General features: G+C 47.7%; 2 protein-coding genes across 5 annotated transcripts in view; one reads left to right on the top strand and one right to left on the bottom strand.

Annotated features, from left to right (window-relative positions):
- CYFIP2 (cytoplasmic FMR1 interacting protein 2) overlaps nucleotides 1-14,951 on the bottom strand; it is a 131,683-nt gene that overhangs the window by 38,879 nt on the left and 77,853 nt on the right. For all 3 annotated transcript variants that reach the window (XM_060296541.1, XM_060296543.1, XM_060296542.1), the window contains 3 exons: nucleotides 14,701-14,900; nucleotides 13,747-13,834; nucleotides 557-700 (listed from right to left, as the gene is read on the bottom strand). In XM_060296541.1, coding sequence (XP_060152524.1) covers nucleotides 557-700; nucleotides 13,747-13,834; nucleotides 14,701-14,900 — 432 coding nt within the window. The remainder of the gene's footprint in view (nucleotides 1-556; nucleotides 701-13,746; nucleotides 13,835-14,700; nucleotides 14,901-14,951) is intronic.
- On the top strand, nucleotides 8,621-13,606 carry FNDC9 (fibronectin type III domain containing 9). Of its 2 annotated transcripts, none has more exons than XM_060296544.1 (2): nucleotides 8,621-8,772; nucleotides 10,791-13,606. In XM_060296544.1, exon 2 carries the CDS (start codon nucleotides 10,798-10,800, stop codon nucleotides 11,479-11,481), a length of 684 nt encoding a protein of 227 aa, XP_060152527.1. In that variant the 5' UTR covers nucleotides 8,621-8,772; nucleotides 10,791-10,797; the 3' UTR covers nucleotides 11,482-13,606. The 2 variants fall into 2 exon arrangements, with proteins under 2 accessions (XP_060152527.1, XP_060152528.1); XM_060296545.1 differs by having other exon boundaries at nucleotides 8,667-8,772; nucleotides 10,482-13,606.

Raw genomic sequence — 14,951 nt, 5'->3', positions numbered from 1 at the left:
TGCTGCAGCAGTGTCCTGGGGAATTACATGAAAGTTCAGATGGCCATACTTGGGGTGGACATAGAATGGTGGCAAAGGTCTATGGAAGTCCCTCGAGGCCAGCGGAGTATTGGTAGCACCAGTCATCAAGAAATTCCAAGGGGGAGAAGCGTGGTGCTTTATTAGAGATGTCTGCCATGGGCATGGGAGGGAAAATGGCAGCACATGTGTCATGGATTTGTCAAGCTCAAATTAGATAATGCAGCACAGGAGATGGGTATGAGCAGTCATTAGTAGGCCTTCAAGTCAAAATCAAGATTGCTGAGTTCAGTTAGTAAGTACTGGGAGTGAGCTCAGCGTCAGAAAAGGAGAGGCAAAGCCACAGGTCAGAAGATGCACTGAAATGTTACAGAGTGATAGGTAAGAGGAATCAGGGGATAAGGGCAAAGGATTCCCTGGGTGATTCCTCTAGACAGAGCTGAAGAGCCTGTGACTTGATTTTCCAGGCCAGGTAAAAAGTGAAAGCAAGCCTCATTCCTCTCAACCCTAATGGCCCGTCCCAGGCCCCCTTCCTTACCAAGCTCTTGACGATCTTCAGCAGTTCCTCCATGACCACAGCGATGCCCTGGTAACCCAGGAGTCTGCAGATGGTCTTGAAATGAGGGGGTCCCACGAAGTTCCTATAGGAGCTGTAGATGTGGCTGTAGGCAATGTTGAGAGGCTGGAAAACAGAGGATGTGGCCAAGTCAGTGGCAGAGAACTGTGAGTCCTAGCAGGAGGTGTTTCAATCATAGCAAGGATAGAAACTTGATATCCTTGTTCTCTCACTGGGGACCCCTATGAATACATTTTGCAAGCTGCTCATAGAGAATGGTGGTCAGTGACCACAGGATCCAGCGAAGGTCATCAGATGGGGCAGCAGTTCCCTAACAGAAGAGGAGAAAAGGCCTCCAGGTAAATATCTTTTTAATAGGACTCATGCTACCCACAACCGTCCACACACAAACCAGGACTTTCACAATTGAGCTATGGGATGAGGGTGAAACAAATGACTTCCTTTCTCTAGGGGCATTTTCAGTACTAGGAACTGGCTGGAAAGACCATGTGAGAACTCAACAGCTGCTTCAACTTTGCCTTCTTTCTACTCTGAGGCGCCTCCACCTATCACAGGGAGGCATCTTGGGGACCAAGAGGCCTGGGAGGCAGGAGACCCCTGCTGAGTGCATGGGAAAATCACGTTGGCTTTTTGAGCCTCAGTTTCTTCATCTGCGAAATAAGGGGGTTGGATTACAACAGTGGTTCTGTAGCTTTTCGATTAGCAATTAAAACAAAAAAGATGCCACGGAAACAAGTACGTGAAACAGACAGAAGCAGAGTTGCTCTGATTGGGTGCTGGTTGGGGGCCACCTTCATTGTCCTCTGGACCCCATGAGACACCATTGCTGAATGAGTGGAATCTCTTTAAGGTCTTTCTGTCTGAGAATACAGGGCCAAAATAAAGGGCTCTGAATTGGTCTCACCCAGCTGGTGATGCACTAAGGTTATCACTGACTTTGTTTTGAAACGCTGCCACTTACGGAGCACCTCACGCCAGGCTTCGTGATGCCCTCCAAGTGCATTTTCATTTAATCCACACAACCAATGTATGTGATCCGTGATCCACACAATTCTTGGCCCTAATTCACAGATGAGGGAACTGAGGCTCAGGGTGGTACGTAGCTTGTGCAAGGTCACACAGTTCATAGGTAACGGAGCCCTGATCTGAACCCAGGTGGCTGTGATTCCAAAGGTCATGTTCTTATCCTCTACCTACAATGGTGAACTTTGGAAGCTGAATTATTACGTAAACCATAACCTTTTTTTTTTTAAGAAAAAAACTTCACTTCTAACCTTAGTTCTGAGTATAGTTTTCCTATCGGGAATTGTAAAAATCTTGTACCCAGAACATGCAAATATGGAAAGACCACATCTGATATTCTATTAGCTGAAATTCTCTATAAGCTGGCTAATTAGAAATCCTACATGAATTAAATAGGAACTGTAATGATGCTTTTGGAGTTCTGCAAGATTCTCAACTCTGGAGCCATCAAGGGAATATTTAATTACGTTCAGTCTAGGTTTTGCATTAAGTACGTTTTACTCTACACGAATTATTCTAAACTTTACGAAACAAGCATCACAATTATAGTACCCTTGAATAATGAGGATACACGAGGAACACAATTAGAGTGCCCACTAATAACAAGAATTCGTGAGGAATCAGAACACCCACTCATCCAGCAGGTTGAATAACAGCTCTCTTGGTAAGCTAATGCCTATATATGGGGAGGCCTGGAATGTGAGAAAGCAGCCTTCTGCACTCAACACTGGTGTGCTGTCACAGCAAAACTTTGCCTGAGCCTGGGGGAGGGATCCCTTGCAGGTAGTTACTAAAGATTTCTAAATGGTATGGGGCAGCAGTGGTTTATGTAAGGAGGGAAAATATAACTGATTACAAGCATGATGTTCACTGAGTTGATGGTCAGCAAATCCTGGAGTATATGAATTGTTGAGTTTGATTTAGTCAACCATGGGGCCAGCCCATGTCATTTTCTGTGTATGGAGCCAACCATTTTACTGTCTCTGTAACAGGCCACCCTGCCAAACAGGGCTGGGACCAGGGAGAGGTGAGTGAGGTGGCGCTAGGGCACACGTGGTACAAGGTGCTCACCCTCCCAAGTGAATGCATCTTAGTTCTGGCCCTGTAATCAAAGGCCCATTCTGTAGTCTCCTGTTTCCTCTCCAAGGATGAGGCGGGTATAAAACAAACACCAGATACACCATGGCTTACCTCTGGTCGGGGAAGGAGAGTGACTAGAAAGGGGCATGAGAGAACTTTCTAGATGATGGAAATGCCCTACATCTTGACTGGGTTCTTGACTACACACATGTATACATTTTTCAAAATTCATGAAAGTATATGTACACTTAAGATCTGTGCATGTTATTGACTGAATGGTTGTGTCCCTCCCAAATTCTTATGTTGAAATCTTAACCCCCTATTGTGATGGTATTAGGAGGTGGGACCTTTGGGAGGTAATTAAGTCATGAGGGTGGAGTACTCATCAATGGGATTAGTGCCCTTGTAGGAAGACACATGAGAGACCTCTACGTCTCTCTTTTCTCCATCACGTGGGCTACGATGGGAAGAAGGCTGTCTGCAAACCAGGAAGTAGGCTCTCAACAGACACTGGATCTGCTGGCACCTTGATCCTGGACTTCCCACCCTCTAGAACTGTGAGAGATCATTGCTGTTTAAGCCACCTAGTTGCTGTATTCTTGTTATAACAGCCTGAACTAGGACAGTGCATTTTATTGCTTGTGATTATACATCAATAACAAAAGTAAATTAAAAAGCCCACTGGGCTATATCATAGCCTAATTTACTTCCCAACATTTGCTTTCAAAGATAAAAAAACATGATTTGAGTTTCATCCCAAAGAGGGCTGCAGCTTAAGCCTGCGCAGGCATGTAAGAAGGATGACTGGGCTGTGCTCACAGCCCAAGGGGCCCCTCATGGACTCGTTCCCCCAAGAGAGCTGCCTCCTCACTCCCCACCCACACCAGGTGCTGCAGCCTCTCCTCTGAACCCAGTAAAGCTCTGGGCATGTTCAGTCTTCTTTCAAATATCCTGTGAAAGGAACTTTTGAGCAGCAGGGAGCTTTCAATGGATATCCCTGGAGGGGACGAAAAGCAATCAGCTACTTTTTTCCCCCTGTGTGACTCTCTGACTTATTTTCTTGCTTTGTCTGAGTCCAGAGTTATTTACTGGGGTGGGCACACCTGATTTCAAATTCCAGTTCCATCAGTTTACTAGCTAGATGAGCAAATTACTTAAACTCTCTTAGCCTTGGTCTTCCCTAAGTAAAGATAATAATAACGACTCCTGTGGGGTTGTTGCAGGTTTAAATGAGATGACATACATACAGCACTTGGCATGGTGCCTGGCACGCTGGAAGCACCCACTGAAATAACAGCCCTTCATATTCCTTCGTTTTGGTAATTTGGTAAGTAAAGACTACGAAAGTACAGCTTCCTGGTCAAATTTCCCCCAGCAGCTTTGGCTACAGTCATGATCCCCTGAATGTGGACAGTACATCTGTGGGGTACAATTTCATACAACACGGTGTATCCTACACAGTGATGTGACAGAGGGCAGAGCTGAGACCAGCTGACGGAACATACCCAAAAATGCAGATTTTGCTCAATATTTAGAACTTTATAAAAATAGGAGCTGTCCAACAACAGACTGTGCTGGGTAAGGACGGAGACATATGACATAGGGGTGTTAGAAGGGAGACCTGCCTGGAACAGAGGGTTGGAATAGTGTGTTATTAACTCCCCTCTGAAGTGCAAGCTCCCCGGGCGCTCATCTTTCTTAGCGGTCTTCTTAACCCCCCACTCCCACCCAAGGAGTTTCTAATATAAGTCTCCCTTAGCACTTCCTGGCAAGCACAAATAAAAATATATTTGGGTAGGTGGAAACTGTTCAGCAGCTCTCCCCAGTTCTAGGCAGAGAAGAATTGTGGAATTGTTGTATCATACACAGGGCTTAAAAAAAAATCCCCCTTACAGACCCGCTCAATGCACACAGGAGGCCTCTTGTTGACATTCCTCCATCAGTCTTGGATTCTGGTCTGGACCATTCAGGCCTCAGTTGATGGCCCAAGGACCAGCATGAAATGAGCAGAATTCAAATCCTCCTTCTAAGTGAGCAAGCTCCCCTTATTCCCAACTCCCCCCACCAAAAACACACCACACCCATGCAGGAGGAAACACATACACATGCTGGAAAGTACATGCACACACACCCACGCAGGGCACCCATCTGACCTGCTGGCTCAATAGGAGGCTGGGCCCTATTGAGAAAATGTGGGAATGTGGGAGCCGGGGCATTTTCTGAGGTTTGGCAAAGAAAAACAGGAATGTGACATGACTTCAGACATTGGACACTTGCTACAAATCTCTTATACTGAACCAATCCTGCTAGCTGACTCAGGCTACAATCAATGTCTGCCTTTCGAAACTAATTATGTACCCTCTTTAGGATGTCTCACTTAAAATCAAGCTTGGTTAAATCGATCCTGCACAAAATAGATACCTTTATGAGATCTCAAGAAATCATCCTGATTCAGGAATTGGAGCATATTATTAATGTGTGACACTGATGCACATTTTTTTAAAGGCAAAACAGTGTGTGTGTGTGTGTGTGTGTGTGTGTGTGTGTGTGTGTGTGTTTTGGGTTTTTTTCCTGGCTGCACCATGAGATGTGTGGGATCTTAGTTCCCTGACCAGGGATTGAACCCGTGCCCCTTGCATTGGAAGTGCAGAGTCTTAACCACTGGACACCAGGGAAGTGCTGGTGTGTATGATGAATACCCCTGAGGTCGAATCAAGGCTCATACTAGGGCAATGTTTAGATACCGATGATGACACTAAACAAAAGACCAAACCCACAATCTCTAAAGACCAAAACATTACTGGGAAGTTATTGGTAAAATTTAAGGAATGACTTGTGCCACAATCTATATCACTTGCAAGGCTGTTTTATGATAGACTCTCTACAAGTTAATTACTTAGAGATATTTTTAAAGTTTCCACTCATATACTAATTTCAGTTACTAGACCAGTTGCTAAAGGCTTTTTACATTTAATATTAACCCTAAGTGACAGAGCTCTTAGGCAGGGGTACTTGGACTCCAAACTCCGGAAGAGGAAACACTTGCTGACTGAATTTCTCCAAAGGTAGTTGATGTTTTCACTGCTTCTGCTGGCTACCTTCGGGTGGCTGGGTGTTTCCTCTGAGGTCAATTCCTTGCCTGTTCCTATCACCCTGGAACCCACCAAATTGCGAAGTCCTGCCTCTAGCTCTCTGACAAGTCAACCACAAGGCAAAGAGCTACTGCTGACCACCTATGACTGAAGGTCGACCCAGCAGCACGGCAGTGCATCGAAGAGGCTGGCCAGGAGGTTGGGCTCTGGACCGACAGACCTCAGCGTAGGGCCCTGCTCTGCCACAGCCTAGCTTTGTGATACTGGTCGAGTTACTTAATCCCTCTGAGCCTCAGTTTCTCCCTTTGTACAATGGTGATAAGACGGCCTACCTCGAAGAGCTCCCCCTGGGTAAAATGAGAAAACACATTTTCTCGTGCACTGAAATGTTCTCAGTCGTTATTTCTGAGTCATAGGATTTTGACTGCTGTCTTTGAACTTTCTGATACTCTTCATGTACAATAAGCGTGTACATTAAAAAAAAATAAAGCTGTTTTAAAGGGAGAGAAAAGGAAGGAAGCATCATGCAGAGTGCAAACCCTGTCCATTACAGCTTCTGGATGAAGCTATGACCAACTCAGGAAATGGCTCTGACCCACGGACATTTTCTTCTTAATAATAATGGCTACTATTCCTAAGCTCAGCACTACAGAGGTGGGTTCGTCTCACTGCTACAACATTATCAGGTGGGTAGTATTGATATTTGCCTTTTATGCAAGAATTAACCAAGGCCTAGGAAAGTCAGAAAATTTGTCCACAGAGTCAGGATTTGAACCTAGCCTGGGGACTTCAGCCCCTGGGTGCCAATCAGCTTTGGGACCAAGGTATGCTCTCTCACTGTCCCTTCACTGCCACCTTCAGGGAGGGAGCAGGGATCCCGCTCTTGGCCGGTTTCCTCTGGCAGTGATTTACTACTGGTGTAAACCAACCAGGGACCACCTGGGCTGACAGCTGAAGAGGCTGCCACTCAGGTGGCTGCAGAAGGGTCCTGCCTGAAGGTGAAGACACTGAGCCTGGCTGGGGTGCGAGCTCCTGAGCCAAGTGTCCCCAGATGATCCGTCTCATCCACAAGGGCTCACTGGCTTCTCTGGGTGCTGCTGGGGAACGGTGATGGCCCAAAGGAGCAGGATAAGCCCTGGACTTGGAGGCAGGGACCCGGGTTCCACTCCTGGCTCTGCCACTAATCAGTCACCCGGCCTGAGGAAAGACATCCCTTCTCTCCGGATCTGCGAACCAAGAGGACTTCTAGGCCTTACATCCTCCAAGTGTCTCAACTTCTCAAATAAAAGGCTCAGGGTGAAAAATGGCATCCAGGAGCATTAAAAATAAATTCTTGTTTTCAGTGGCAAAGGCTTGAACTCCATCTCGTCACTCCACAGGCCCCCTAGCGCTGGTATTTTTATTCCCCTCAAAATAACCTTTTCAAAAGGCATCTGCAAACTACTGCATTGGCCTTTCTGTGGAGAGGACGCTTTCATGCTCTGCAGGGAGTCGCCATTAGCATGCATTACAGCAGATTCTAGACAGACCTCTGGGAAAACTGAATGCCACGGGAGGGAAGCACAGGTCAAGTGTCTAATTGAGGGACACCGGGCATTCCGAGACCCCACGCCCTCACAGAGACCCTTGGCCCAGGGAGGGTCTGTGACTCACCGGGCAACTCTTTATAACTTTTTGATTATCACTGATGTGAATCAAAAGGAGACCTTCCTGGGTCCACTTGGATACTTTGGCCAAGAACCAAGAAGAAAAAAGATGACTTTTAAAAATGCCTAATTTGTGTTATATGATTCAGGTCTAAATCCATCGGAGCTAGAGCTGCTGTAACAAATTACCACAAACATGGTGGCTTCAAACATTCGAACCTCTCACAGTTCTGGAGGCCTGAAATCAAGGTGCTGGAAGGGCCACGCTCCCTCCAAAGGCTCTAGGAGAGAATCCTTCCTTGCATCTTCCAGCTCCTGCAGGTCCCTGGCAGTCCTTGGCTTATGGCAGCATCACTCCAATCTCTGCTTCTGTCTTCACATGGCTTCTACCCTTTGCATCTCTCTGTGTATGAACCTCCCTCTCCTTTCTCTTATAAAGACACCAGTCATTGGATTTAGGGCTCCCCCTAAATCCAGGATGATAACATTTCCAGACCCTTACCTAATTAAATTCACAAACTCCCTACCTCCAACTAAGGTCACATTCTGAGGTTCTGGGTGGACCTGAATTTGGTGAGGGGTAGGGGTGGGGAATGCTCAGACCAACTCAGTACGAGTGTCCTGGCGGTTCAGCAAGCCTCACATGGGTTCAGGCCTGGCCAGGGGGGTAGCACTCATGTTTTCTACCTGACATCCTGATCTAGCCCAAGCGATCAGCTTTACAGATGATGGAACTGAGGCCCAGAGAATAGAAGTGTCTTGACCAGTGGCATACAACTAGGTAATGCCACAGGAGGCAAGAATAAAGAAAGAAGAGGGTGTAGAGGTGGGTAAGGAGGTGCAGTGGCAGTGGGATGGGAGGGGATGAGGATGTAATTACTGTTTTACTTGTGGGAAAACAAGAACGGCAGCTTTGCATTTGCAACCATTGTCCAAAGAAGGTCTAGATGGGGAAAAAAATGATAACTAGCTTATTAGAGACACAATTTAGGAGACTTTGAAGAATTAGTACCACTCTGAGGATCAGTGTGCAGGGGACTGTTTGCCTCTTTTTCTGGCCCAAGGAATGAGAGCTCCTCTCACTGGGCAAAAGCCTTTCCAGACTGGTCCCTGAAACATCGTGCGTACAGATGCCTGCTGGTTGCCATGGTGAATGATACTGATCTGAAGAAATGAATAATGTGAGCGTTGGGGGCGACAGTGGAATTACTCACACAGTGGTGAGAGAGACATCAAGTAGAGCCCAGAGCAGAGGAGGGAGAAGGCAACATCCTTCAGCTTTGGTCCACTCTGCCTCTGAGGGCTGCGTTCTAACCGGATCCACTGTAAGCATCAGGTAAGGGACACAAATGGCTCTTCTTGGAAATGGAAATGGCTTTTCCTTTCACACTGCTTGGAGGAGGGCCAGGCAATGGTAATACGAACAGCTAAAAATAGGGGGGATTTAAAAACAGAAGCAGTGGAAGAAAAATAAATAATGGGAGACATTTAGTCGTAAAAGCTGTGAATGCTGCATCTTGACAGAAAGCTCTTCAAAATGTCTGCTGTAGAAAACTCAGTCTGCAAAGACAGACAGCACAGATGTGAGGCAAACAGAAGAGACTCATGACAAGAAACAGCATTCCTGATCACTCCTGATGGGTTTATGAGGGGTATTGCCTCTGTATCGTAAGTAATGAATTAAGCTCTTTTCATTGTAGTCCCTATTTATAGGGGTGTGGCGGGGTGGACGGGTGTGTGTGAGAAGGAGACCCATGGAGGGAGCGCAGATACTCAGTGTCTCTGCAAAGACTCTCGCTGGAGGGATCTGAGCACACCTGCCTTGTCCCTTTCATCCCCCATTTTTCTGGGAGAAAATTTCTAGCCAAACGGAAAGGAACTCCCCTTCCTGAGCATTTTAGTTCATTGTCATCCATAGAGAAGAAAAACAAGGCCTGAAAAATCATTCACTGCTGGGCATCTTCCTGCAGCTCACTTCCTCTAGGAGCACGGGCACGAACACAGGTGGTTGGAGGGAAGCAGGGAGGAGAGAAAGCAGCTCGTAATCTCAATCCATGTGGCTTAATGTCTAATTCAGGTTAAAATCTGATCGACTGTTTTTTACTCTGTCATTGCAATCTGAAATGAAACCTTCTGCATTTCGTGTGAGAGAGGAGGGGCAGAGAACTGAGCTGGGTGAGATCTATCCGTGAACATACGCAGGTTGACTATGGCTGTCTCTGAATTTTAGCTCAGGGGAAATTCAGTAGAGGAGAACAATATCTCTCAAACACATAGAATTAAAAAGAAACGAAAAAGCTTGAAGATGGCGCACTTTTAGCAAAGTGAGGGGGCTGGCAATCTGAAGAGGGCTCCTTTCACGTGTCAGGAAAAACGGCAACACGGTCTTGGTACCAGCACCTCATTTTGCAATAACCTTCTACGACTAAACCCGGCAGCCTTGTCTTTGTAAATCCAGCGGTTACGTGGCTTTGGGTCTTGTACCTGTTAGCTGATTGCTCCTCTCAGATTGCTCATCTGTAGAATGGGAATCTAGTTCAGAGGGTGTGATGAACAAAGGATATTTACTCTTATATGGTGAGCTTCTAGTGACCTGTGACATAGCAACTGCTCGCTATTGCTGGCTATTACCATCATTAACAGTCACAGGACCAGCAGTATCAAACAGCAGCAGTGATGCTCGTATTTGGAGCTGATTATCTTGACCTGTGAAATTAATTTTCTGGGTAGTTCGGCTTTGAAAAAAGCTAACGCATGGACAAAACATGAGCAGAGGCTTTGGGGAGAAATCAGCTGCCGCTGAGTGATGATGCAAATCTCCTCTGGCTACGGGCAACAGCACTTGGAGGCTAAAAACACAGTGGCCAGAATGTTCTAGATGAATGAGCTCACAGCACTTGGGGCAGAAACAGGAGTTCCAGAGGGAAATTTTAGGTGAAACAGCTGCCTGACCTGGAGGTCACAGACCCGTGGGGACTCACGTGGGGACTCTGAGGCTGTGCTGACTTGTCCTTTCACTGCCTTTTTTCCCCTTCTTTTTTTAAGGTTTGGGAACAGTGTTGTATTTAAAGACTCTGAGCCGCGGCAGGATGAGGCTGGGGGATGTGCGTGCATCTCTTTGGGGCCTGACGGCCCCCAGCTTTGGCATGAGGCAGCCCTGATTTGAACTGTGGTTCTGCCGTTTCTCGGCGCTGCCTAGCTGAGCACTGTCACCTCCTGGCCTCCATCTCTTTGTCTGTAAATCGGGGTCAATATTAGTCCCCATCTCGAACGCTCAATGGATGGTGGCTATGACTATCATAAATAAACACTTAAATGAGGAGATGACACTCTTCACTTTGATTCTGGTTTCAGAATCGAGATGAACATCGAGGTTGGGAACGTTTCTTATACGGGAGCCATCATTTCCTGGTCGTCCTCGGAGCCCTGCCTGGAGGACTATTACCATATTATGTATAGGCCCAATTGGAACAGCATCTTCTCTGGCTATCTTCGCTACAGCTTCCACCACGAGGAGAAGGTGCCTCGAACAATCAGCTCCGTGGTGCTGGAACACCTCACCCCTTCCACTCTCTACTTCCTGTGCATCAGATGCAAGAAGATCCTCTTCCCCTACAGGCACTACTGCACCATGTTCCACACCCTGGATAAGAGTCCACTGGCTGCGGGAAGTTCCCTGGTGGACCCCCAGATCTCCCTTTGGGTGCTGATGGCCATTCTGCTGGCCTGCTTCACAGCAGTCTTAGCCTTCATCTGCCTCCAGTTCTGGTGTATCCGTTGCCATGAGCCTCGATGGTCCTACAGAGCCGGCCTCATGGAGGAAGCCAATGGCCTGGTGAGATGGCCAGAGGAGGCCCCGGGTCTGGGTCAGGGGGAGGAAGACCTGCAGGGGCTCCCCCTGGTGGAAGTGCCACGCAAGAACTCCGGAGCTGACGCGGAACCAGAAGCCGCAGCCGCAGCGGCCGAACAGGATGCCCCCGACGTGGGTGCCCTGAAGAGGGAGGGCGGTGTTCATCCTGCCGCACTGCCTCATTTTGGGGAGTGAGAGGTGGAGGGGAGGCAGCCCACATCAGGTAGCTTAAAGCCCTCCACGCAGCAGGTCTCTGGTAAAAACGCATCTGTAGACTACCCATTCACCTCCCCTCAAATGTCAGAGCTCTGACACATGGACCACCTGGTTGGATGAATGCCCTTTGGCAAAGCTTCTCTAGCTGGAAAACATATAACCCCCTGGTGTGCAAAGGGAGGAACACGGCATCTCTTAGGAGTGTCCATTTAGGGTAGGGTGTCTCAGTTAGGAATTAAAAGCATTATTTCAATATTAAAACAACCATGAATATATTATGGTATAGAAAGTGAAATCTGCATGACTTAAATAAAATACAAAACTTCCAGGAAATTTTTGAGTTGAAGATGGGCTCTTGAGTTATGCTTTCAGTCAGCTGAGGCAAACGTCCAGTCTCCTCTGCTGTTGAGGGGGATTATTTTGAAAGATGTGAGAAGCCTTGCTCTAGAGTGTTTTCCAACTTTCAGCCAATCGCACACCACTTTGTACCCCATCTTCACCTTTTTTTAAACCACAGACTATCTTTACGATTATTAACAATACCTTTTCTTTAAATTGACTCATTTTTTAAACTTATTTTAAAACATAGGCTTATGCTACTCCCCAAATGAAAAACCAGCACCCTCCTACTATAAATAGAAGGGAAGATACATAATAAATAGAATGAAAACAAAACGATACTAAATTTGACTTGGATACTATTGCCTACTAAGGACTCTGAGCTCAGGGCCTGCTCTCTCATCTCTGATCAAAAGGGAGATTAGGGCTTCCCTGGTGGCTCAGTGGTTGAGAGTCCACCTGCCGATGCAGGGGATATGGGTTCATGCCCCGGTCCGGGAGGATCCCACGTGCCGCGGAGCGGCTGGGCCCGTGAGCCATGGCCGCTGAGCCTGCGCGTCCGGAGCCCGTGCTCCGCAACGGGAGAGGCCACAACAGTGAGAGGCCCGCGTACCGCAAAAAAAAAAAAAAAAAAAAAAGGGAGATTAGCAGTCGTTGGAAAGGTATTAAAGACATATTAGCACCAACATAAGACTTGCTCCTTGGTATAATCAGCAAGGTTTGAAAGAGTATTGCAAAGGGAGTTACTTTGTGAGTGACTGTTAATTCATGCCATGACTGTGACTGTCTACAGTGCTGTCTGTAAGGGTTCCCTGATTTGAGAGAGTTGCCTTGACCAGACTGGCTGCTCTGGAGAAGACACCTGTACTCTCTCAGCATCATCCTAAGACTTTCTAAGCCCCACATTCAGGCCCAAGTGAAGGGCACTCATCTTGGTTCCTCACACTTCCCAATCTAGGGCTCCCGACCTAGAGAAGCACCTTTTCTAACCATGCTATATTTATCCAGTCACTTCTTCTTCTAAGTCCCTCTGTGCTTACTTTGTGAAAATGGGGTCAAAGGTGGCCATTTTTCATGCATCACACACAAAAAACTCTTGGCTTTTTTGCCGTTGTTGTTGAGCTATTGCACCCTTTCTGTGGCGTTCTCCCACACAAACAAACCCGCAGGGTAAGAAACGATCTCCTACATATGTCATGGTGATGGTAAGACTTTGTGAAGGGTGTCCCCCAGTGCCCACCCCGGGTGTGGAAATGGAGCTGGAGGAGGGGGGAGGTGCGTCTGTTTCAACCTCTGCTAAATCCCCAGCATGGAGAACCTGCCCAGCATCTGGCCTACAGTGGGGGCTTAAGGAACGTCTGTTTAACGAATGGCAAAGGACTGAAAGTCCAGAACAGGCACCACCTGGGAAGCTTTGTTAGTGTCAGGACTGGCACTGTGAACAAAGCAGCAAAGAGACAGGAGGAGACCCCTCAGCGCTAACTCCGGCCATCTGGGATTTCCTTCAAAGCTCCACCTTCCCAACTGCTTCCTATCTGCAAATCCCTCATCTTCACGGAGCACAAAATCCCAGAATCGCAGGATGATACCACAATGAATCAACCGAGAACAGGAGGCGATGGGATGCCGAGACAAGGAGACCCACAGGCCTATTTCCCTGCTTGCCTCATAAAGTCCTCCCCAGACTGTTCCTGCCCAGAATCCAGCCCCACCAGGTCTGCACTCACCCTCACCCCTGCTAGTTGTGAACAAATAAAGATGAATATACTTGCAGTTGTTTCTGCCTGGATTTCACTGCTGCCTCTGTATCTCCATGCTTCTTGCTTTTCTGATTTGGGGAACACTCTTCTATCTGCTTTGGCTCACTAGTCCTCTCAGAAGTAGGACACAGGCAAGACCACTCACCTTGGACCCATAGAGGTAATAAGGCTGGACGTTGGCGGGTTTATCTCTTTGCGGCTCTTGGGTGAAAGGAATGGCAGTTCGGACAAAACTAGTAGAAGAAAAGAGATGGGGCAGGAGTTAACTGGGTCCTAATATTATTCTTCACGGGACTTGATATAGCGGGAGCCCTCCCTGGTCAGGCACACCCACACTGCTTCTTAGGCCGTGGCCTATACAGGTACTTCTGACAGACTCCTGTTTAACTCCTGTCTCCTTTTCATAGATGGGAACACTGTAATCCAGGTTCACAGGCTCAACTCTGGGCTTGCAGCTGCTCAGACAGTGGTCAAGAAAGTCGAGAACAGGGTGGGCCTGGAAACAGCCTTCTCCAGGGCTTGGACCCTCCACCCTCAGTTTGGTTTCCTCAAGAGTAGAGTGCTGCAAACTCTTTCTTTAAAGGCCCAGATAGCGAATATGTTCCGCTTTGCCAGCCAGATGGTCTCTGTCACAACTCCTCAACTCTGCTGTAGCATAGAAGCACCCATAAACAAGCTCATAAACCGTAAATGAGTGAGCACGGATGCCAGAGTTCCAGTAAAACTTCGTGAATTTCAAATAATTTCTACTTGTCACCAAGTTATAATTCTTTGGATTTTTTCCCTAGCCGTCTCAAAATATCAATACCATTCTTAGCTCACAGGCTGAACAAAAAGAGCTGGCAACTAGAGGTGCCTCGTGGGCTGGAGTGTGCAGATCTCTGCACAAGAGGATTGAAAGTCCCAAATCTTTAGAGAACCGGAAGTCCATCTTGCTAAGTGTGTGGATTCCTCCCAGACCCTTCCGTGACTCTGGCACCTACTTATTCTACGCTGGCCGTGAGCCAGGCCCTGATGACACTGACAGGGCTTGTCTGGAGGAGACAGCTGGCCGCTTCTACTGCCACCCCCACTCTGCTTTGCACAGAGACTCCCTTACCGGTTGGTGGACCCATTGTAGCAGTAGTTGGGGAGGAAGTCGAAGTTCAGCTCCCAGAAGACGTGCAGGGTGATGCGGCCGTAGGGGGCAGACACGTTGTGATTGGCCTCCCGGAACATGGCATCGAAGCTGTCCAGGGTCATGTGCTTACACAGCAGCCGGTGGGTGAGCCGATTGATCTCCAGCAGCCACTCCAGCTCCTGCCCAGAGAGAGAGCCCGCGGCTGCTGAGGACTCACACACGCGCCTTGC

This window comes from Globicephala melas, chromosome 3 (assembly GCF_963455315.2).
Source record: "Globicephala melas chromosome 3, mGloMel1.2, whole genome shotgun sequence".
Taxonomy (NCBI): domain Eukaryota; kingdom Metazoa; phylum Chordata; class Mammalia; order Artiodactyla; family Delphinidae; genus Globicephala; species Globicephala melas.
This window is presented reverse-complemented; position numbering and strand designations above follow the sequence as displayed.